General features: G+C 37.4%; 4 protein-coding genes across 9 annotated transcripts in view; all 4 read right to left on the bottom strand.

The window, feature by feature from the left end:
* Positions 1-744, bottom strand: part of cpda (carboxypeptidase D, a) — a 37707-nt gene extending 36963 nt beyond the window's left edge. For all 3 annotated transcript variants that reach the window (XR_015509454.1, XM_087284206.1, XM_087284207.1), the window contains exon 1: positions 24-744. Coding sequence is in view for 2 of the 3 variants with exons in the window: in XM_087284206.1 (XP_087140332.1) it covers positions 24-652 (629 nt within the window). In the remaining variant the exon portion in view is untranslated. The remainder of the gene's footprint in view (positions 1-23) is intronic.
* Positions 745-2540: 1796 nt separating this feature from the next.
* Positions 2541-11208, bottom strand: ywhae1 (tyrosine 3-monooxygenase/tryptophan 5-monooxygenase activation protein, epsilon polypeptide 1). Of its 2 annotated transcripts, XM_087282427.1 has the most exons (7): positions 10963-11127; positions 7604-7803; positions 6883-6989; positions 6562-6768; positions 6212-6348; positions 4251-4291; positions 2541-3636 (listed from the first exon to the last, which is right to left on the bottom strand). In XM_087282427.1, the coding sequence occupies exons 1-6, from the start codon at positions 11024-11026 to the stop codon at positions 4284-4286; spliced, it is 723 nt and encodes a 240-aa protein (XP_087138553.1). In that variant the 5' UTR covers positions 11027-11127; the 3' UTR covers positions 2541-3636; positions 4251-4283.
* A 3353-nt stretch (positions 11209-14561) lies between these two features.
* crk (CRK proto-oncogene, adaptor protein) lies at positions 14562-20050 on the bottom strand. The gene is given in 3 exon segments (NM_001003628.2): positions 14562-14973; positions 17848-18425; positions 19528-20050. Coding segments are annotated over 3 exon segments (936 nt in total). The 5' UTR covers positions 19748-20050; the 3' UTR covers positions 14562-14835.
* A 732-nt stretch (positions 20051-20782) lies between these two features.
* Positions 20783-25197, bottom strand: part of lrrc75a (leucine rich repeat containing 75A) — a 45533-nt gene continuing 41118 nt past the window's right edge. The window contains exons 4-5 of one of the 3 annotated variants that reach the window (XR_015509456.1): positions 21366-24314; positions 20783-21213 (exon numbers count right to left, since the gene is read on the bottom strand). Coding sequence is in view for 1 of the 3 variants with exons in the window: in XM_087284210.1 (XP_087140336.1) it covers positions 23486-24314 (829 nt within the window). In the remaining 2 variants the exon portion in view is untranslated. Of the gene's footprint in view, positions 24315-25197 lie in introns of all 3 variants that reach the window. The other 2 variants (XR_015509457.1, XM_087284210.1) reach the window with 2 other exon arrangements.

The following is a 25197-nucleotide window of genomic DNA, read 5'->3' as shown; positions in this document are numbered from 1 at the left end:
CAAGTCTACGTGAATGGCCTTACTTGTTCTCCAGGATCCACTTTATGACAGCAGTAACTTCAGGGATGTCTTCTGCATTCAAGTGTATTTCCTCAAACTGATCTGGGAAACTTCTATTCAGGTCGATGTTTTTAGCATTATGCCGACCCTCATCTTTGCCCAAACAATCCCCCTCCACGGACCTTTCAAAGCCGTCAGGATTCATACTCGGCAGGATGTAAATATCGGTGGTGTTGACGAGCTCCGTGACCCGCTGATCCTCCCCGTACTTCTCCAGTAGGTCCTCCAGCAGGTAAACCAACACCTGTCGGGACACGGTCTCGTCTCCGTGCATGTTGCCCACATACTTGAATTTGGGTTTTCCTGTTCCATCAGCAGCACTGATGTCTTTGGTGACTCTCATCACCCACAGCTCTCTGCCTTCAACGGACCTGCCGATGCTGGTCAGATTGGCGATGCTGGGGTGTTTAACGGCGAGACTTTTGAGAAGCTCGGTAAGTTCGTCGTAATTGTAGTATTTGTTGTAAGTCTCTGTCTTCAGCTCGCCTGCGGAAACTGAGTTGATGGAGCTGATATAAACAACGAGCAGAGATAAAAGCAGCAGCGGGCATTTATTCGCTGAACACAGGTCTCTTGCCCTCTGTCCCGACATGTTTCCGAAGGCACCTTGGCGTCCTCATGAAATCCCAAAATCTGTCCGGCTGGGTCGGGTTCTTTCTTTAGCCTGACGTCGGGGGTATTTTTAGTAAGAACTTCCTGCTAACGCTTTAACAAAGGGTGGAGTTTCAATGACAGCCAAAATAGTTTCAAAATAAAAGTCGCGACTACTTCATCTCTTTATCCATCTTTTAATATCTACGTCACACTATTTTTAATTTTTTTTTTAAACAATTAATATTGGTTTGTAAAGCGTTTTAATATATCAGTTGAAAAGTATTGCAATTTTCTAGTCATTTTAGATCTCGTTAATGTAGTACCATTTTAGGTATGAAAACACTTTAATTATCTATATAAGTTACTTGTTTTATTAGTATTAAGAATCAACATATTTTTCTTATACTTTTTCGCATATCTCCATAAACCTTTTGTTGATAATCATATTTCCCAATTGGCAATCGTTTTCATTTTTAATTATTATTTTACTAATATGACTTTTGCTTTTTTGTGTGTGTGTGATATCTTATGAGTAACACATGTTGCTTTGTTGGAAACATTTGAAATGATAGATACAACAACAGAACATTTTTATTATTTAATATTTTAGTATTTTATTATAAACCCTTATAATATTGCAGAATCCAGGTTGAGGCTTTTGTCCTGGGATAAACTACACTACTAGATTTCAATTGAAGTAAATGTTTATGACAACATTGAAATTACCATAGAATTAACATGAAATCTACATATACATTGTTGTGTTGTGTACAACATTGTACATTGTTGTGTAATTGTTGCTTTAATGTTACTATAGCTGTAGATCAGAATATTTTGTAATTATTGAAGTTGTGATTTAAAATAAATTGGTTAATTTGAAGCCTGTCTGTACATTAAATCATCTTAAGATCTTCTGATCCACTGCTGAATTGGGCTTCAGTCAGATTAATATCATAACAGAGCCCTGAACCTCAAACTCATCGATATCTTTCACTAAAAATGAAGATGCAATTCTCAGTGAGCTTAAACTATTTATAAAAAATACACCATTTATAAAATGTACAAAAAAAATAATAAATTTATACCGTTGAAACCAGATTAAACCCCCTTTGAATGTTTCTGTCTTTTTAAAATATTTCCCAAATGATATTTAACGGAGCAAGGAATTTTTCACAGTATGCCTGATAGTATTTTTTCTGCTGGATGAAGTTTTGTTTTATTTTGGCTAAAATAAAAGCAGTTTTAAATTTTCTAAAAATCATTTTAAGGTCAATGCCCCTTTAAGCTATATATATATATATATATATATATATATATATATATATATATATATATATATATATATTGATAGTCTACAGAACAAACCATCGTTACACAATAACTTGCCTAATTACCCTAACCTGCCTAGTTAACCTAATTAACCTAGTAAGGCCTTTAAATCTCTCTTTAAGCTGTATAAAAGTGTCTTGAAAAATATCATCATGGAAAAGATAAAATAAATCAGTTATTAGAAATGAGTTACTAAAACTACTATGTTTAGAATTGTGTTGGGAAAAAACATCTCTCTGTTAAACAGAAATTGGGGAAAAAAATAAACAGGGGGGCTGATAATTCTGACTTCAACTGTATATACACAAATCCTACATGAAAAGGCAGACTAAAACCTAACATCTTGAACCGTCTATCCTGCTTGCCAAATGCAAGCCATATTGATTTCCTCTTCCTGTAAAAGCATAAGCAGAAATGTTCCCTTTATAAAACATTATTAATTCCCATAACTTTGCAAGAGAAAAGCTTTAATACCAGACAAAACATTGCATTTCTTTTCAAGAAAAAGCAAAAATGCAAAAATCAGGAAGAAAGGAAAACATTTCGAGTGCAGAAGAGGTGGTTAAATATTTTACTTGAGGCAGTTTTATTTAAGTTAATTGTTAATTCCATGCTGTTTCGTCGTAATACAGATTCTAGGTCTGTTGTTCCAGTCAGATATCCAGTAGTACAAACTAGTTTCAAGTTAACAAAGTACAGAAGAAATCATATGCATTATGTAGATTCGAGGAGGGGGGAGGGGGAGAAGAAAAATAGACTATTTCATGTAGTCATGCAGGCTTAAAATCAACTTTATTAGTGCTTTTCTTTTCTTTTTGAGACAGCCAAATGGAGACCTGCATTTGTCTTAGTTCTAAAAGCAACAAGGCTCCTTCAGTTTTCTAGAGCTGCAGCCATCCGTCCATCCATCCACAATCATCAGCCTATGTGAGCAATACAGTATTTTAGCACAAATTACAGTCCAGACCACTGGTAAATGTTACTACATAACTACTACTTTGTGATGTTAAGCATTTTGCTCCACATGGATATCAAGAAATTTGCTTCGACTTTCTCTGAAAAACTAAATTATTATAAAGAGCACTTTGTTTAGACTTGCCCTTTTAAAAGATTTAATCGTTTTCTTTAACTGCATTTCTTTCTTTTGTTTTATAATTGCACTAACACAGAAATATTACAGCTCAAACCACTAATAGTAGACATATCAGTAATAGTAATAAAAGTTAATTTCTGTAATTACATTAAGAAAAACTCAAAATATATCCAGCAACTGATAAAAATGTTGAGAAAAAGCAATTGAACATTAAAAAAAAAAAAAAGAACAAAAAAATTGTACCAGGACAAAAAAAAAAAAAAAAAAAAAAAGTTCTGACCATTCAAAAATCATAATTGAAGTTTGTTTCATGAGTGGTATATTTTATTTCAATTTAAGGGCTAATAAAACAGAATAATATTAAAAATCAAACAAAGGGAGAGAAAAACTGGAGGCATCAAGCTGTTGAGTGCCACTCATAAGGTTGGGCTTGGTGGCTCCCTTTGTGAGTGGGGTTTTGGGGAAGGGGAGGGGGGTGGGGTGGAGTCTCATATTGGCGGTGTTGTCTCATTGGTTTTCATCCTCCACATCTTGCAGCGCCTCTTTATTCTGTTCCTCACCTGCGCACAGACAAACAAAGCCATTGTCAGTGCAACACAATTTTGTCCCTGAAATGCAACCCACACGTGTGATGCGTGTTGTACATTTTCACACATCGCCATCAAGATTGCAACCCTTGCAAGTTCTGTGCAGTCTGGCAAATAAAAAATACTGTGTGTAAAGCAACATAATTTAATAAGACTGTCAATAGTGAAGGACTAAATACATGCCGTGAGAAACAAAACAAAAATACAGAAGTCATTTTCAAGCTCAAAAAAAAAAAAAAAAAAAAAAAACCTAATCTGGCTTAAGTCTAATTTGAATGCAGTGTTATCTCATGTGCTCGTTTAATTTTTCACACATAACTCCCAAAAGCAAAATAACCTTTAGACACTTTTTAACTGCACAACGTCAGACTTTTCCAAATTTTATTATATTGGTACAACACAGCCATTCCAATTGGACACTGAGGATCTTGCAGTGAGCATGCAGAAACAGTTTGTTTCACACATGCTGCACATGTAGCACTCTGGTGGCTAAAAAGATCGCAACACAAAGCTTATACAAACGGGTGAGTGATGATGCAATTTGTGGACAAGAAAGGGCAAGAGCTGGAAAAAGTGGCCTCACTTACAAATAAAGTTTGTGGGCAATTAACATTTTCCCTTTAGGAATCTAAATAGTGGGGATGAAAAAAAGGCAAGATGGGTTAAGTTGGACGGCATGAGGTCGAACACATTACAAGATGACATGAGATGTAGTAGAGAAAGTTTATAGCGCTGGCTTTGCACAGAAATATGATGATATGTACGCTGTTTTGAATGATGGTGTAATAGCTAAAACAAATAAATAAAATACAACTTTTTCTCTTTGTGGAAAAATGTCTATATTAGATCAATAAAATAATAGAGGTATGCAATATTGATAAAAAATAAAACATTTTCCAATCATGCCATTATATTTACATTAGCAAGTAGACATGGGACGATAACCGTTTTGAAGGTATATGGCGGTTGGGAAAAGTCAAGGTTTTAAAACCGCCAAAATTTTATGCTATACCATTGTGTAAGATTTCTTTATTTACTTGTTTGTTTTGGTTTTTAGAACAGTATTTCCAGCAGAATAGAGATCCAAAGATGCCGTTTTAAATTGTTATGGACAACAGAAGTCAATGATTTATTTTTATAATTTAGCCTGACATGTTTACTGCTCCAAAATATTTTAAATGCTTTTTTAAATAAAATATAGTGTTCAAAGGGGAAAAAGTTGTTTTTTACCCAGACATTTAATAAGAACTTATTTTAGAGCAGTAATCACAACACAAAAAAAACTGTGAAATTTTTATCCAAGGTTATCATACCATCAGAATCTTATACCGGCCCTGTTAAGACCCTGTCCTAATAAGTGATTCGCTGAATCTTTCATCCAAACATTCTGAGTCACAGCTGCTTTTATGAATGAATCATTGACTCGCGTGTTTGTACAAAAAGAGCTTGACTCAACAATGAAACAATACAGTGTTGCTCTGAGATGCACAAATGATCAGCTAAAAATAGGTAATACGGTCCAAAATGTAACTTGCGTAATATTACTTGCATTATACTAATAACACATTTTCATTTGTGCTTATGCGCATTCCTCCATTCACATCACATTTATAATAGAAAAAGCCCATTAGGCATAGGACGATAACAATTTTCAAGGTATACCGTGGTTTCGAAAAGTCAAGGTTTTAAAAATCGGCTAAAACATTCTGCTATACCATTCCTAAGGTATGTGTAAGATTTTTATTTACATTTTTTTCTATCTCCAGCAGAAAAGATATCCAAAGATTCCTATAATTGTAAAGAAATCTGTGTTTTTGAAATGAATGAGGACAGCAGAAGTCAAGGATTCATTTTGATAATTAGGTCTGATATGTTTACTGCTCCAAAATATAATAAATGTTTCTAAAAACAAAAGTGTTCAAATGGGAAAAAGTTTTAGTTTTTTTACCCAGGCATTTAAAACGAAAATATTTTAGAGCAGTAATCACAATACTGTGACACCTTTATATTTTTATCTAAGGTTATCATATTATCAGAATCTTAAACCGGAACATTCCTAGTCCATACAGGGATATTCACAACTTGAATAATATGGTCGTTCTACCTGCATTTTCATTACAGAGTAAACGCTTTTTACCTTCAAAATGTGCTTTTATTTGTTTTTTGCATACTGGAACTTTAACGTCAGCTCACTTTGTTAAAACAACACATACATTATCCTAACTAAATACTGCACACCCCACTGCACTTAAATTAATTCACTTCTGGTTGATGAATTTAAATAAACAAACAGACATGGCATGTTTGCTCGCACAATTTAGCCAGAGCGCTCTATATTTTAACTCTTCTTTTAGTAGTAGATAATAGAGATGGTAGGAAACTATGCCTCACAAGTCCTAAATCGGGACACTCTGAAACAATCGCTCTAAAAATAGCTTTGGTTTGTGGAGGAGCTTTTGAGGATGTCACCTTCATGTACCAGTGGGTATCAAAAACATGTTTGTCAGGTTTTAGCGTCTGAAACTTGAATACTAATGATCTGTCTTACCATCTCCCTGCATATCTGAAGTCCATAGTGTCAGGTTATCACGTAACAATTGCATGATGAGCGTCGAGTCCTTGTAGCTTTCTTCACTCAATGTGTCCAGTTCAGCGATAGCATCGTCAAATGCCGCCTTTGCCAACCTAAAAACAAACACGAGGTGCAAATGAACTATTATGATAATTGAAAATGCGACCAGAATACACAAATAAGTACAATCGTGGTCAAAAAAGAAGCAAAAGGCATGATTAGGCAGCAGTGTATTTGTACACATGCAATACAGCAAAACAAATGTGTGCAGTCTGTTGAACTCCAATTTAGGATTTGATGCAAGCAATAAATGAAAAGAAACTAACCTGCACGCACGGTCCGGAGAGTTGAGGATTTCATAATAGAATACAGAGAAGTTAAGAGCCAGACCCAAGCGAATAGGGTGTGTGGGCTGAAGGTCTGTCATTGCAATATCACTAGCAGCTTTGTAAGCAACCAAACTGTTTTCTGCAGCCTCCTTCCTGTCGTTTCCTGTGGCAAACTCAGCGAGATACCTGTGGTAATCGCCCTTCCTGAGGCATCAAAGGGAGAAAAGGTCTGTTTAAAACATGTATAAATAAAGCCATGACCTCATTATGTCACATACGATTCAACTTTAGATTAAAAAATAAAAACAGGATTCATACATTTTGTAGTAGAAGACCTTGGATTCTCCTGAATTTGCAGCTGGGATTAAATGCTTGTCCAATACATCAAGGATGTCATTGCAGATTGATTTCAACTCATTCTCAACCTGGACAGGGAAATATAAAGGTTAGAAGCATAAAATGAATCATTTTGGTGATCTTAAAGAGATAGTTCACTCAAAAGTGGTTCTAAGCCTATAAAACAATCTTATTTTTTCTGCTGAACACTAAAGATATTTGGAAGAACGTTGAAAACTGTTAGCCACTCATTACATTAGACCTTGGGAAAATGCCAGAAATGATTCCAGCCAAAGATAAATACTTAATACAAATACTTTTAGCAAGTAGCAGAACAGCCATAACTCGTAAATGGTTTCAGGATGAAGGTTAGGGGGAAAAAGAAACGGTATATAACTTGAGACTAGCTTAAGACTTAATTAAAAAAATAGATTGAGTATGCCATTACAAATAATCAAAGATAATGTGCATCAAAATGTATTACGATTTTACATTGTAACTTATATGATACACAGTTCCTTTTTCTTTCTTTAATTAAAAAAATATAAAAAAAATGACTGATTGCCACTGACATCCATGGTAAGACAAAACAATGCTAAAAAAAACAATTACAATAGCTGCCAGTTTTCAACTTTCTTCACAAAATCCAAACAGGTCAGAAACAAGTATCCCTTTATTGAAGGTTAGTTAGTGCACATCTTACCGTTTGCCTGTATTCCCGAATCATTTTCAGTTTGTCCTCTCCACCCTTATTCTCCTCTTTCTGCTCAATACTACTGATTATCCTCCAGGATGCTCTTCTCGCCCCAATAACGTTCTTGTAAGCCACTGAGAGCAGGTTTCTCTCCTCCACCGTTAGCTCAACATCCATCCCAGCCACTTTCTTCATGGAGTCGACCATTTCTGGAAAATTGAAACGAGTTTGTTGGACATTCTGCTTATTGGATTCAAAGCAGAATGCATTTTTTAAAATCAGTAAAAAAGAATAGAATACTTATTTTGGTGCATAGAAGAGCTGGGTGATTATTTGAAATCGACATTTAGAACCTATAATTAATCTAATTTTTCCAGGACAATTTTTGTTAATTATTTTCCTTACGTGTCACGTGACAGCGCTATGTTAAAGGCAGTGACTGATTTCTACTTCTACAAATCTAATTTAAATCTGATCTCTAGTCGAGTAGGACAATGGACTCATTCTTAAGCCTTAAGGACCGTGCACACCGGGGCGCTTTTTGATCGCGTTTCGTCAATGTTTAACGCTTCGTGACTAAATAAAGGACGCTAATGTGATGCCAAGACGCAAAACGCCAAGCGTAGTGTCATTTAAGAAACTCCTAACCTCCACCAATCAACCTGGCACTTTTGTTCACGTGCATGAAGCTGCTAAAGATACAGTAAACAGCACTTGGAGGCGCTCAAATCGCAAAACTCAACAATAATCATTTCTTCATCGCTAGAGCTGCTATTTGAACAATCCATGCTTGTTCGAATCACCAGTAATTAACAAGCTAGTCAACTTTGTCTTCTACTTCTGCGTTACAAGCGGGTATCAGAAGCTTAAAGTTGTTTAGTGCCATCTAATGTCAGGAGGTGATTTTGCAACCATATCTGCTCGATGACGGTGAAAATAACTTGGGTTTGAATCCTTAATGTCTCGAAATAAAAGCAAGCGAAAAGCGTCCCGGTGTGTGCGAGCCTTTACTTGGCAATACATTGACGATGATTGGAAGCTGCGCCATTGATGCCTTTAGAGGACATATAAAACTTGTCAGTGAACTACGAGGAAAAAAAATATATAAATAAAACAATTGTTCAGTAATCCTAATAAAAGTTAAAATGTTTAATTAATCAAGATTTTAATTTAAGGCCAAATCACCCAGCCCTAGTTCATAGAGCAATTCTGCAAGCAAATTAATTTACTACTTACTTTTAATGATAACATATAAAAGGTAGAAATGTCAGTGTGAGTAAAAAGCTCACAGTAGATATGATTTTTAATTAGTTAAATTCTAATTTATTTTAAATCGTCATGTGTAACAGTGATATTTTCTAGTTGAAAATTATTACCTATTACACTACCCATGATTCTACAATAGAAACCACTACTAATCAGAGATTCCCCCCAAAAACAACTCTTTTTTTTCCCATGAAACACTGCAAATGTAATAATAGATTAACGATTTGTATATTATGTGAAAAGATGTTATTATGATACAGTTCTGGAAAAATTAAGTGGCTCCTAAAAAGTACATGTTTTGGGGAATATGCTAATTTGCTTTATTTTTATGCTCTGGTTTCCCCCACAGTCCAAAGACATGCGGTACAGGTGAATTGGGTAGGCTAAATTGTCCGTAGTATATGTGTGTGTGTGTGAATGGGTGTGTGTGGATGCTTCCCAGATATGGGTTGCGGCTGGAAGGGCATCTGCTGCGTAAAAATGTCCTGGATAAGTTGGTGGTTGTGGCGACCCCGGATTAATATAGGGGCTAAGCCAAAAAAGAAAATGAATGAATGAATAAATACTGTTGCTTTATTTGGAAAGACAGTGTAGTAATTTTTATATTAAGCAAGCTCAAATTATAAATCTCTTATGAAATGCCTTTGAAAACACAGCATATTTGGTTAAATAAAGCAAACTTTAAATATTGGAATGAATGTGTGCACACTTATTTCACATTAAATGTCTGCAAAAGCGAGCTCTAAATGATAAAATTCTTATGAGAATTTGGAAAACATGTTATAAATAGATTATAAAACAACATTCAACCAAACAATTTTCTAAAAACGTGTACACAGTACAAGAACTGATTGCTTTAAGCAGTGTTTTAATTTAACAGACCTAAAATATAATTGTCATTTGCTTGATGAGACAAGATCTTTCTACTCTTTCAAAACATTAAGCAGTCTTGTGCCTTTGTTTTTGACACAATTAGATCATTTTTGCTTCAAATCAAAATTTCTAATGCGATTCATTTCCTAGTGGGCTGGTTTGGCTCCTAACCCACAACACTTTAAACAAAGACTAGCCTACTGTAATTTCCTGAAACCATTGCTTTTGAAAAAGTGAGCAGCCACTGTTTGATGTGTATTATTTACTTATTCAAATAAAGGACCATAAACATTAACTGTAGACTGACATTCCCTTATGTATTCACTATACAAATCACAAAAACACTGAGCATATCCTTTGTTAGCATACTTGTTATACCGCATACTTTCAAGTGTTGTGTGAAAACCATAGATACCCAATATAGGTTAATGGGTGACCAAACTAGACAATAAATTACTAGCAAAGCACATTTAAGGCAGTTAGTTTAGTATATCGTTAAAATCACGAATACCACAAACCAGTGAGCCTCATCTCGTCATACTGAAACGATACGAAACCTCAATACAAAGCTAGCGACACTGTCTCTCAGCTTTTTAAGAAAGACTTGCTTCGCTTCACTATACTGTATAAGGACTGCGTCTTAAAACTTACTAAGACACCTGCCAAGAAAGCATTTTTGGGTATCCCAAGCAGTTCAGCGCACCCACGATACGCAAAAAACGCTGTCTAAGAAGGAAGCTCAAATGGTTTTGAGACACAGCCACGGTCTCACGTAATGTGCTGCGGGGGTAAACGTGAAAAGCGTGGTCCTCATAAGGAAATCACACTTTAGTGTGGTTAATTATGATGATTAAGACAGGTGTTAACTAATATTTGAACCGTTGTTCGCCAGCATGAGGTTTGAAGACCGCAGCCACCCCCTCCGCCATGGCTAGCAACAGCTTGCCTCACCCACTAACTCTCCGCCATTTTGTCTCCTCAATAAACGTCTCCATCTTCATATGCCATTCTGTAGTTACCCCAATATCACATCGACAGAATAAACGGATAGCGCAAATCAAAGAAACGACGCCTTTAAAGGGCAATTGGAGATCGGTCGGCCATTTACAAACTGCTTGACAAGTTTAACCGCGAATTAAAACCAGCTAACCCGACCGTCAGTTAGCTTGCCTGAACATTCGCTTTGTAAAAAAAATATAACGTTCCCGTTACCTCTCAGTGCCCCTTACCGTCATATCTCTCTGCCTGCTCGGCGAGTTTGGCTTGGTACACCAAATCCTCCCGGTCACCCATGTTGGAGAGCGCGCAGGAGCGTGTTTCGTGAGCGATTGGGAGTAAAGGAGGAGTGTGAGTTCACCGGCAGGCCCTGCGCGAGCAACAGCTGCGGCTTGAATGGTGGAGTAAAGATGGCGTTACACCTTCATCCGGGCACTTTCACTCAGAGCATCTCCACACACTCCCTCTCTCTCTCACTCACTCGCCTTACCAATGCTAGATTTTAACCCTCTTTATTTGAGCGGAGTGTGGATGCTGTGTGGTTTTCCTTACATTTCTTTTTGTGAATATGCGTTGCGTATTAAAGTGGCATTATATTTTACAGAAATTATAATACCACTGAAAACAGTTTAATCTTAAGGGACTCATCCAAACATGAGCATCCTGTCATCATTTGATGACACTCATGTAGCACTGTGGAGTTACATTACATGAAATACATTTGTGAATAAAAGCAAATGCCATACTTTTTAAAATAGCTAATTTAACACAGTATTCCTGGATTTAATTGAACTATCGTAGTTCACCCACATGAAATAGTATGCATTTTGAAATATGGCCTCAGTGTTTGGTCCACACAATGAAAGTAAATAAAAAAACAAGATTGTTTGGTTACCAGCACGTTAAAATGAATCCAATATCCCTTAAAAAATTTAGTCATGTTTTAATTGAAAATTAAATTTGTAAAACAATGGTTAAAATGTGCTTGATATGGTATGAATACTATTTGTTTAAAAAGGTGATTTTCATAGGTCATCCACAGAAAAAAAAAAGACATACAGGTTGCAAATAATATTAGAGAAGAATATGTATATTTTAGGTAAATTTAACCAGGATTCCAATACTCTGGGGCAGTGTTTTTCAACCACGCTCCCGGAGGATCACCAACACTGCATGTTTTGGATGTCTCTGTTGTCTGTGACACCCATTACAGGTATTTCAGCCTCTGCTAATAAGCTGATGATATGAATTAGGTGTGTTTGGTTAAGGAGACATGAAAAATGTTCTACAGTTCTACAGAAACAGTTCTAGGGCCAGTGTCCTGGAGAGTTTAGCTCTAAACCTAATCTAACACATCTGAAAAAGCAAATCAAGACCTCATTAGATATACTACAAACTTGCTTGCAGGTGTTTTGAAGCAAGTTGGAGCCAAACTCAGAAGGACACTGGCCCTCCAGGACCAAGTTTGGACACCCCTGGTTTAAACTTTACACAACACAGAAATGTTAAAATGCCACTCATTGTATTTGATGCATATGGTAATAATAAATATGACACTATACATTAAATATCTGGTACAATTTTGTGATATTAAACTGGTCCTAGCATTGTAATTACATTAATGAAAACTAAAAAAGTGCAGTGGGTAGCACTGTTGCCTCACAGCAAGAGGCAAGGTTCAAGCCTTTTTTTTCCTCCACATGTCCAAAGACATGCACTATAGATGAATTGTCTCTAAATTGTCAATAGTGTATGCGTGTATGGGTGTTTTCCAGTGATGGGTTGCAACTGGAAGGGCATCCGCTGCATAAAACATATGCTGGATAAGTTGGCAGTTCATTACGCTGTGGCGACCCCAGAATAATAAAGGGACCAAGCTAAAAAGAAGACTACTAACTAAACTAAATAACTCCACCAACAAAAAAAATGTAGGTTAGTCTGGTAATACATATACCTACTACTAGGGCAATAAATTACTGACAGAGGCAAAATAAAAGTCTTGAGTAGCATTACTATGGGGTCAACTTTATTTCATGTACAGGAATAAAACTTTTAACAAAACCGTAGGACTTTTTCGTGTGACTCGAAACACTGTTCTGACAGACTTGGATGCACATAAAGGATAACACAAGATTAATTTCACAAAATTACTGTGTTGATATTTAGGTTCTAAACATAATACTTTGGGTACAATTTAATGCACAGACAAGACTTGCGATTCGATTATTCATTCAACTCAGTCATAGACGAAAGTGATGCTTTTTATGACATGAAACCATTCTCACAGGACACAGACGAGAGAGTTCAGACTGACGAGACTCCAACTTTGCTTTTGTGACTGATTTTAGTGATCTAATTTCATCAAGGTCATTCCTGACTCAAACATAAACAATTAAGAAGACAGATCATGTACATCAAAGTCCTTCATAATTACGACTTGTGACAATTACATAACATGGCCGGCTTGCTGTCACATCTTGACAACATACAGCTAACCTACACACATACACGACATAGCTTTCTAACATTAAGGTATGACAAAACAGAAGAGTTTCCAGGTGATTGTCATTGTTACCAAACAAAGTTAGTCAACTTTTTTCCTTTTAAAAGTAACAACAAATAAAGGTAAAGGGTAAAAGCATTAAGATTTGATAGTGTTGTTCTGGCAGCCTGTCTATTAGAGTAATCATTTGTTCAGACATTCGGCTTCTATCTCTGAATATGTTGTTCAATAGTAATGGAATTAGGGTAAAAAATACAATTAAAATATTTTGCAAGACCAAAACAAAACATTCTCCTCTCCCTTCCCCCACGTTTTGCATTTAACTAATTAGGCTAAAGACATTGCTGATTTGGTCATAGACAACAATCTGCAATTAAGGCAGGCCATTAGGATAGCAATGTCTTATTTGGGGATTAAATGTGAAAATACATTACATTTCTAGCATTGAGACAGATAACATAGGCATGATGGAGACTGATGTTTAAAAATAAAATCAATACATATACCAATCGTAGAGAAAGGCTACTCATATGTGCAAAATCAATTGAGCAAAACACATTTGAGGCATTAGGTCAGGTTAATGTGACACTTTATAAAATCCTACCACATTATTATATTAATAATGGGTTGATTTAGAAAGATCATAACATAGTTTTGGACCACTCTATATGAGAGATTCACTACAACCACCACTTGTATTTTCAACCTTGGCAAAGGGAAGTTTTGGCAAAAACACATTGGCTATTTTGAGTGTAAATATCACAATATTGGATTCTTATTTAGAAACAACAACAAAAATCAAATGAGTCTACCGTATGTTGAGGAATTGAGTCTAGCATTAGAAATTAGGGTTACACATTCAACAGATTCTCATTTAGTGTAATACTTCCAAGTACAGCAATAATGGTAAAAGGAGCAAGTAGCGTTTCCTGATATTATATAATGAAAATGTAGTAAAACAAAAGTTACTTAGCGGTAGTGAATAATGACGCATCTTGTATACATTACACATGTGCATAAATAAAACAAGGCGGTGAGGGTTCGGGCTTCTCCATCTTTCATATATAGTGTACCGCCCTAGTAGGAACCGCTTCATGACACCGTTGGGTGGCGCCAAGCTAATCAAAAAGACTAAAAACTATTCAAAGCTCATTTGTTCTGGATATTTTCATGTAGTTTGTAGTGTGAAAGCCGCTGTGTTCTAGGACACCAAGTAGTGTTTGCTACCGCATTCAAAGAAGCAAAGGAACAGTCCCTTGTTAAGACACCAAAAACCGCTCATGTTTTAAGTCCACGTAGGCTTCTTCATCTTCTTCTTTTCTCAGTTCACAAGAAGCCCCACACTAATGCTCCTCTCTCTGTAGTGTATGGTGTTGTATGTGAAATTTAGTGTTTACTTGGTAAATATCTTTAATTATTGCATAAAACCTAACAAGGGAATTGTGTACATTGGCATGAGACACAATGGCACAAGGTAATGATGAGGCGGACAGGTAAAGGGCAGTAGTGAGGATGTGTGAGGAGCCGGAGTGTGTGTATGTGTGTGTGTGTGTATGTGTGTGAGTGTACATCTAAGGGCTGCTAGGTAAGACAGTCTGCTCTCTCAGCTTAGTTCGTCCTCTGGATTGTGCTGGTCCAGCAAGCGGACGTGGGTAAAGGGAAAATGGCCATGCTTTCCCTTGCACTCACCCTCCCACTGCCCGTTTACATTGATCTTGGTCACCTTTACCATGTCGCCGACCTAAAAAATCCAACAACAAAAGCGTTTGTTAGTATGATGCACAAAATAGCAAACTTTAGAAAACCTAGTTCCACTAGGAGGCGCCTATACTATAAATGTTTTTATAAAATGTTAAAGTAACAGTTTACAATTAAAACAATTATTCCAAAATGTACTTTTAGATATGCTTTTTGCATTTCAGATGAAGCAGATCATTGTATCAAATTATAAAGTAGTTTTTGAAGCTCCAAACCCAAATGTTTGATTAAAGTAATCTATATTAATTGTGGATTAATGAATACATTCTAAAGATAATTAGCATGTTTTCGTGAGAAAAATAACCATATTTTAAAATCTATAACTCATCATTGACTTCTGATAGGTCAACAAAACAATTCAGAGCTAAAGCTGCGGTCACACTGCACTTTTCTCCCCATAGACTTCCGTTCATACGTACGCGAATGCATCAGACCAGAAACACAAGCTTGTGCGACAAGATTCGCAGTTCTATGTGTTGGAAAGTTCAAGCTTGGTGAACTCTGACCTGCGAAATCGCATCACATGACTGCGTAAGAGCAATTGAAGATCAAAACATGACCTCTTAGAGGAGAGGAATTTAAAACAAGGACCAATAACTTGCTTTTTTTAAATGTCTAATTATCTTATTTAATCTCGCCCCTTTTCGCAGCACCGTAGAACAGAATCTCGCACGCACAAACTCTAGTGTGACCGCAACATAACTCATAGGCATCATTTGTTACTTTAGCTTCTGCTACAAACTGTGATTTAGCAAAAGCTGCAGCTGTTATACAGATGTTGTCAGGGAAGCTCTGTTCTGTGATCAGTAGTAAATCTCCATTTCAAGGCCAGTGGGCGCTCTCGTGTGAAAATTAAAAATGTTAAAGAAGAAACCCAATTGAATCCCTAAAGTCGCCTTTCCACTGCACAAGACATTTGGACATGACTGTCGGAATATGCCCCCTTGTGGCAGTCGCACAGAATTTTCTGTTTTATCATGCACCATGAGAGAGAAGCTGTTCTCGCAGTGTCTGAAAAAGTGTTTTTATTTTCCGTGCATTCACCATGGTTGAATGAATTAATACTAGAAAATCATAGACCGCTAAAAATTTTGAATAAATGAAAAAAACTAGTATTTCTCATTTTGCGCACTCGAACCTGCTTGGACAACACTGGAATTCATCACATCCAGTCGGCCGGTCGCATACGAAGATGATTGAAACGCCATGCAGCTCTGGGCTACTCTCCATTGGAAATGATTGACTTCCGGTCTGTCACAGGTCGTGTGCAGTGGAAAGGCGGCATAAAGCGGTTGCAGAATAAATAGGAGATTTAAAGAAAAAACTCAAAAAAATTGATTCAATGTTACGATTGATTGATTCATTGAAAGATTCAATGTCCTTGACATTTTTTCTTTGAAAACACACAGCTACAACAATGTGGTGTAATTGAGTTGTAATTTTTCTGATAATGAAGTACATAAAAATGCAAGAATACAACGAAATCTTATGCATGCTTTACTGTGCATTTACACCGAAAGCTGGGAGAGCATCAAAGTAGCCCGAGGTCATTCACTTTCAATGAGAGCTGGTGGCGATAAGCATAGAGGAGCAGCGTGTTTTCGTTGACGTCGAGGAATGTTTAAATCAAGTCAACTTTACTGCAATAAGCTATGACACGGTTCGAGGGCAAGCAATCAGAATGTAGAAGTTCACCGCTTGAGATGAGTCCAGAGAACACAGTCCTGTAAACTTTGATTCCGACCACAGTTGTTCCCAAGGGTTTTAGTATTGCAGTTGCAATGTTTTTTTTACAGGGACTTAAATACAATTTTTTTTTTTTAAAGTTACTGATGTGCATTAATTAATTTTATTTTATTTCGTACGGGAAATGCATGCTAACTAACGACAGTACAAAACCGTACTGCTGCTTCAGAATATTTCAGACATTTGGACACATATTGGATAAGTGGAGGAAAGCCACTGCACATACAACAACTGGATCTTCTGTAGTTAAATGAATTTACTAAAAAGCTGCGCAACATTTTCTTACTAAAATACACATTTTTATGTGGGAACGTAACTAATTTGCTGATATGCTGCAACGGCTCCTTTAAATACGGGGTTAATGTATCGATTTTTGACGCTCTCGCCGCTGGAACTGTGAAAGCCAGAGAGAACTCTGATGCTCTTGCGCCTTTGGTGTGAACACAAAGTTATTGAACAGAAATAGCCACATTATCTCAAAGACAAATTGGAAGTTAAAACATGTTAAATGTGGTATCTTTATTTGATTTTAGATGTAGCTGCATTTACCAAACAGATCATGAACTATGAGTAACTAGTAAATGGTGCTCCATTTGAAAGCTGGAGATATACTACTGACCACAGAGCTGGCTTTTACTCACAAAACGACGTGCATGAACATTGTGTTTAAATAATTGTGCAGCTCCAGTTTATATGAGCTTATAATCTTTTAAATAAGCATTTTTTTTCTTTCAAAAACTTAACACTTTGCTTCAGAAAATATTAAATAACCCACTGAGCAGTATGAATGACTTATAACACATTAATGTGCTTTTTTGAAGCAAACATTGTGTACATTTACTTGCAATTCAAAGCTAAGTCACATTAGTGTTTGTCAGGAATAGGACATATAGTAGTCCACATTTAAAGTAGATCAAATAAAGTTCTGACAATCATGGCAAGAATGGATGTTGTTAAATAGGACTATTTTAGTACAACTTAAAATGGAAGGTTTTGATCCACTTCAAATGCTGACTACTGGATACATCTAGAATAACTTGAAGGTTCATAAATGATGCAATATTTTCATTTTTATATTTATTAATATCTCAGAAAAGTTTACATTTGTTACCTCCAAAGCAAGAGCTGTCTTATCATAGGCATTGGGGACTCTCTTCTGAATCGCCCTGGCATAAACTGGGCCATTCTGTAGATTGGGTAAGGATGTGGGCTGGGCGTATTGGCCCGGTTCACCAAGCAGAGGTGGAGACTGAGTGCTGTGGCCGTCAGAGTTGCCGTGAGCACCGGACCCACTGACTGATACGCCAGGTGCACCTGATGTCGGTGAGGCAGGTCGGTACTTCTCCACATAGGGCACAGGGATCATGCCAACACGGCCTTCTGAATTCTGAGCATTCCACCATTGCTCCTCTGGCTTCTCCAGCACTCGAAGAACATCACCCTTTCGAAATGGAAGGTCCTCGTCGTCGTTGCCGGGAAAGTCGAAGAGAGCTCTGACGTACTCCTCTTCTAGCCTCGGAGGAGCTCCTCCTGTCCCCGCATTGACGCTGATGAAAGACGAGTGCTTGGATTTGCTAATGGGCTCAATGAGAGTGGTGGTGTCCAGGTAGTGGATTTTGTAGAACTCCAACAGGGCAGGTAAGGCATCAAATTCCTGATCTCCAATCCGGAACCGAGGAGGAGCAAGCCCTGCGGGATGACATTATGAGATGATGGATGGATAATCAAGATCTGCTTAAATTTAAAGGTGTAGCTCAGCAAAAAATTCAATTTTTTCACAATTACTCATCATAATGTTAACTTGAAAAAAAGTTACTGAACATAGGAATTTGGTAGGCATTTTATTTCTAATATGGAGGTATAAATGGCTACTTAATTACAACATTCTTCAAAATATCTTCTTTTGTGTTCAACAGAAAAGAGAAACTAATATAGGTTTAGAACTTTTATCGGGGTGTACATTTGAACTGAACTCTCTCTAGAGTTCAGAGATCTGATAAGTGTTGCAAATACTACATAGTATAACAATGTAACATTTTATGGGTTCAACCTATGGGAAAAGCAGCAAAAAAGATTGGAAATTAAATATTGCTGATCATTTCTGCAAACAAAAAAAGTGAGTTTATGTTATAAAAGTGATTCACATGACCTATAATAATGCGTGTAATTCAAATGAATGACAGACACATAACTAATAAGATTGTATTTGTTATATAAAAAGTTGATAAGGTGAGACATGTATGTCGGAGTAAGAATGTAATGAAGCAGCGGTTTTAAAATAAGGGTCAAACTGAAATAAACGAGCATTTAGTCAAGATAAATATGCACAAATTAATATAAACAAACAAATAAACAAACCAAGAACACAAAATTATAAAACACGATTCAAACGAAGCAAAATGTAAGTACATAAAATAAAGATACTTCTAAGAATCTGCTAACGTGTGAACAATTGAATAACTATGTTAAATAATGACACATATAGCAACTAAACGTTTCCTATATTATATTATAAAACGAATTTGTATACAATTTTCACATAACAAATCTGGCATCATACACGAAAGCATATAAAATCATTTTACACCCGAGAATGATATTTGGGGCCCGTAGAGTGTACAAGACCGAACCCCTGGTTACACAGCACACCAGAATGACGCGAGATTTTAGACTGAATATGCACAACTATTCGTAGTATAGAAGTTTCATCGAGCTGCTAAGCGCTTTGCTAAAGCAGTATTTATCCGTCCTGTCGTTAATAGTATTTAAATACATTTGTTCAAACGCTTACCTGGTCCTGACTGGCGATTGCTGCTGATGCTGTTTATTATGTAATGAGAGACTTTGGAGTTCTCCGACACAGACAGCACGTAGTCCCCGGGAATAGTGATCGAGTCCCGCACCAGGAACACTCCATGCCTCTGCCCTTGGAGCAGCGAAACCGCCTCTTGCCGGCTTAATCTCCCCCAATACCAGCTCCCTCGGTCCTCCGAATCAAAATTTCCGGCCATGACTAGCGCTAGAAAAAAGCCCAGGCTTCACAGGCCTTCCCTTCGCCTCTCCTTATCCGCAAGCAGCGTTCAACTCATGCAAAAACTTTACCGCGTTCCGTTGTTGAACACGTTTCGAATACGCGCAGCATTCGCACACTTTTCAACGCTTTTTGGTCCAATCGATTAACAAAACAATTGACGTCGGTATTCCAACGTGCATGGGACGCAAAAACCGCGGCTATTCACCCAGAACTTCTGATAATTGTCCAGTGTAAACCAAAACGTACATTGGAAGTTGTCACAAGGAAGTTCAAATATTTCAAATGGCGGACAAGGGAAACAATTTTTGACCTTATTTCCCGGAAGTGATGCAATAGCCGCCGACGCGGATGGTGTCTGTTGGTGGTCATATTGGTGCGGTCAATATTGAAAGTAAGGCCTTATCTTGTATCATTATGGAGTTTCACTCTTTTTTTAACACCAACCGTTTTATTTATTTTTAATTTATGTAATCGTATTTTGGAATTGTTCATATGAACACAATTATAACTTCTGAATTCACATTAGTTATACTGATCAATTTGCATCGCATTAATCTTTGTATTAATCCAAATTCCGCTAAACATAACAGTTTTGTTAAATTCTAGTGAGAGGTTCAAGTGGCTGGTCCAAACAGGTTGTTAACCAGTCCAAGCTGGCTGACCCCGAAATTACCTGAGCAAACAAACATAGTGTAAGTGGTCTAGTCTACTAAATTTAACAAATTAGACATCCCTTTAAAACATAAGTTAAATATGCTTTTCATCAACCATATTCGCTAATTTATTTAAAGGTCGAAAGTGCTATAAATTATTACAAAAAAACGGAAGTGCGTAAACACTGTCCTTTACAAGCGAGTCCACAAAATGAGCAACCACTAGATGTCGACATCGATTACTAATAGTTTGTAGTCTTTCTACCAGTCTCACCCAGTTGCAATTCAGCTCTCAAATGGTCTAAACAAACATATTGACGACCAACATTATTCGTCGCGTAACGCATAAATGAAGTGTATATTTGTTAAAGGTTTATTGGTTTTGATACCAACAACAGTCAAACACATTTTGATTTGTTTACAAATAATCATACACATATTGCTGTTCCGGTTTGTCATTCCTTGCATTTCCCTTGGTTCATTAATCATTGTGGGAGTACAGAAATACTGACCAAGTCATTGTTCACAGCTCTTCAGTGCACTTTTATCGATATATATTCCGTAATGGCACAACTTGACTAAAAGATATGGCTTTGAAACACAGCAGGAGATTTTGAGGCTACCTGTTGACCATGAAATGACATGATAAATTGAAACATATTGGTCACCTTTACAAAGGCTACTAAACCATTCATGTAGGTTAATAAACCGTAATTTGAAGATGGAGCTTAGAAAAACACTGATCATATAAGCCATAGTTCTCAAACTGGATTCCTGGAGGGCCACCACTCTGCATAGTTTTGCTCCAACCCTAATCAAACACAGCTGATTCAACCAATCAAGGTGTTTAAGACTACCAGTGACTATGAAGCAGGTGAGTTGGAAGTGGTAAAAGCTAAACTATGCAGAGCTGTGGCCCTCCAGAATTGAGTTTGAGACTACTGATATAAGCTATTATGATGTGATGATGTTAACGCACTATAGTATTTTCACTTAAGTGAATTCAAAATAATGGGTAATTAATTAAGACAAATCTAACTTTAAAATGTCTAATTTTCATGAAGACAAATCTAATCAATACACTGTAATTTACAGGCATATTTGAACTATTTTGAATTACGTATATGAATAATGTGAAATTTTAAGTAGGCACTAAATATAGGTATATACTAAACACTTTATCATTTTATTATCAGTGGATAAATAGAAATGAAATCTTAATATCATTTAGAGGTTAAAGGATCTATTCTAACAAACAGAGAAATCTCACATCTCTTTAAAATCCATGTCAAGCAGCAACAACAGAATATCAGTATTACAAACCAATGCGTAGCCAAACAACAATTCCATGCAGTGAGTCTTTTCTCTTTGGCTTCAGTCCTGCTGCGTTTCCCAACAATCATGTTGTTCTTAGGCCAACACTGACAAAAGATTTTGGTTTTCCACGGTATAAATTAGGGGCACTTAATACAAGGATCTACGTCCCATCCACCTGATACTTGGGACATGCATATTCACTGGACTGAATAAAATTGAAGTTGTTTTCCACTGCTAGAGAGAATGTGATGCTTGTGCCTGTCAGATGCATAGATGTACACACCGATTCACAGCTCCATTCTGCTTGAATCCAACATGTTAAAGTGCCCCTGTTTTGCTTTTTCACATTTTAAATTTCATGTAATGTGTGATCTGTTTTTTGCAATTAAAGGGTCTGAATTAATATGATAAAACTTTTGAAATGGTACATAATATTAGTTGAATCCAGAGGTAAAACTGTAGAAATGGAAATGGCTGTTTAGTTTTTGAGAAGCGCTGTAAGTGGTTGACCAATCACAACAGACTGCGGGGAGTAACCAATCAGAAGAGTGAGTTCTCAGACAGGAGGGGTTTAAGAACATAACTGTTTCAGACACTGTGGCCCAGTCCCCAATGGCAACTTAAACCGAGTCAGCACTTCGGTAATGAAATGCCACTTTGACTGATTGGTTTAAGTCTGCATGGTGATCGTTTCATTGCGGGGCTTAGAAGTGCACATCAAGGGCTCTTAACGGCTACAAAGGGAGCAGTTGCACCCTTCTGAAAGCTAAATTACAGACTTTCATACTTGGTAGCTACAGAAACTAGCTTGCAGGGATGGTTCCCAGGGAACTAATTTTTCCGGGACTATTTTCCTAGGTTCCAACAGGAGCTCCTAAGTGATATATGACAGCTGGGATCAACAACAAGTCAGTACCTGGGGGATTGAGGATGCTGTAATTGAAGCTATGTTTTCACTGTGTTTTGTGATAATAGAGATAGAACATAGATATATCAGTTTTATGATTGCAACAGTAAAAGCATTAATAAATCACCTGACAACTTGTAGTGCTACATATTTGAAGAGGAGAAAAGAACACAACACCTCAGACAAAGGCAACTTCGAAAAGCAGCTAACATTAGCTTTCTGATTGTTAATGTCTTGTATCACTTTAATACCATGTCAGTGTCTCATATGGCATGTATCCATTCTAGGAACTGTAAAACAGTTATTCTGGTGCGAAAGCTCCTACAAATGAAACACCAAACATTCTTGAGAATCTAACAGACACAACAACAGCCATTGAAAGTTTGCAAGACCACTGTGACACGTCTGACCTGTGAGAAAATAGTTGATGCTACAATGTATATCAAGAGAAAACCAATGTTTTTTGGATGTAAACCTATTGTAGCAGACCTCCAAACCTAAATTAAGAACCTTTAGAATAGCATAATAGGGGTACTTTAAAACTAATCTTGTGCACCATCCCACACACCCACTGCAGGGTTCTGAACAGGCACATAGGCACAGAGGTTTATGGTTATGACAGTGAAGGGGAAAACCTGAATGAGAGAATTTGATATTTTGATATATCACAGGTGATATATCACATTTCTTCTTCAGCAACAACAGACAACCACTGTGATTGTCAACCCTAAAGAACTTGCTGAATTTCATGACCTCATGGACAACCCTGTCTTAAAGCAAGCCTGCCATGCTTTTTGTTCTTAAAGGGACAAAGGTTACAAAGAGACAGTGGCTTCAATCAGGTAGGGTTGTGGGAATGACCTGCTAACTGATCTGGGACAGAGTCTTCTCTTAAAGGTTCGATGGCTCCAGATGAGTGCTGTGACTGGCTAGAGCAAGACAGATGAGAAGACTGGCTTTGCAGGTCCTCTTCTCCCTCTGCTTTGGATGCCCTCTTATCTCGGCTCTGCTTTGCAGTTGGATCTTTCACCAGCCGCGGCTCCTCCAAGGTCCACATACTGTCGTCTTCATCCTCCTTGCCCTGAACCTCCCTGTCAAAGTCCAGCAATTCTTCCATCATGTCTTCAATCTCCATTTCACCGTCGATCTCTTCTTCTTCCTCAGATCGAAGTTCCCCCATGCTCTCTGTCCGGTTGGTTGCATCGGCATCATCTTCATCCACTCGTCCCTCCGGCTCGCTGGCCTGGCTCTCGCCAAACTCCAGGATGGTGGGAAGGTTGCCCTGTTTGGGACAGCGCTTCCGCAGGCTCACCAGAAACGGTTGTGGGAGGGAGAAGATGTCCACGTTGTTTCCCAGGTCTATCCAGGTGACGCTGGGGAAGCTGTCAGGGTCCTTCAGTGTGTCTGTGAGCTCTTTGAGCACAGCGCGGGTCAGCCTGTTGCCATTGAGAGCCAGAGTCTCGAGGCGAGGAAGCGATGCCAGTGTAGGGAGGAGCAGGAGGAATGCATCGTCTGTGAGTTCGGTGAAGCCCAGCTCTAGGCTACCAATGCGAGATGCGTAGTGGTGAAGGTAGGCACAGAGACGCTCCATGTCTTTCACTCCAAGCGGGATTCCAGACAGGTCCAATGTCCCACCAGATGGAGGACTTGAAAGAACCGATTTAAGACTAGGGAAGAGAAAAAAAGCAAAAGAAAGGGTAAAAATGTGAGTTTCTTTCATTTTTTTATAAAAACAGAGCAAAAGAACTGAAAATATTAACTAAAATTAAATGCTTAGCAATGGAAAGAAAATATTAAGAATTTGCTGACTGACTTCACTAGTAAATTCATTAGTAAGCAAAACACACATGTCTGGATTGTTATCCTCTTGAGTTTTGTAATGTACAATATTATATACTGTCATTTAAATCCACTACTCGGCCCAATCTCATTTTTATTTTTGTACCCCAACCCCTTTTCCTCCCCCTTCTCCCTGGCCCTTGAAACAGAGTGTGAATTTGTCATGATATGCCATCATATGTCATCGCAAACTCTTGCTTCATATGAGATCGATGATCAAGACTGTTATTCCAGTTGCATTATTTTTTGGTATTTATCTTCAGAAAACCACTGAAGGCATATACCATGTTATCATGAGGATATAATGTGGCAGTAAGATCGTAACTGCCCTGTATTTACACGAGGCCATATTCATCTATGTAGACACAGACACCAGACACTGTAAAAAGCTCATTCCCAGCCACTAGACTTTTCTGACAGGGTATTCGAGAGTCATCAAGTGACATATGTGACATTATGTTGTGGGACTAGAGTAGACTATAGGAGTACAGGAGTTTTTATTATTAGGGATTATCAGGCATGGTCTCAACCTGTGCAGCCAACATGCCCTTTTTTCTCTTGGACAAAAAGTGCCCTTAAAAAATGAACTTAAGTGCTTTTCAGTTCACGATCATCTTCTAACCCTGACCCCCTTGCTCTTCAGTTTACGATCGTCATCCTCCCCCAAACCCCCCCCCCCCCTCCTGCTCTTCAGTTTGCGATCGTCTTCTA

This window comes from Danio rerio, chromosome 15, assembly GCF_052040795.2.
Source record: "Danio rerio strain M-AB ecotype USA chromosome 15, GRCz13ab, whole genome shotgun sequence".
Lineage (NCBI taxonomy): Eukaryota > Metazoa > Chordata > Actinopteri > Cypriniformes > Danionidae > Danio > Danio rerio.
Note: the sequence above shows the minus strand (reverse complement) of the source record. Positions and strands in the feature narration are given on the sequence as shown.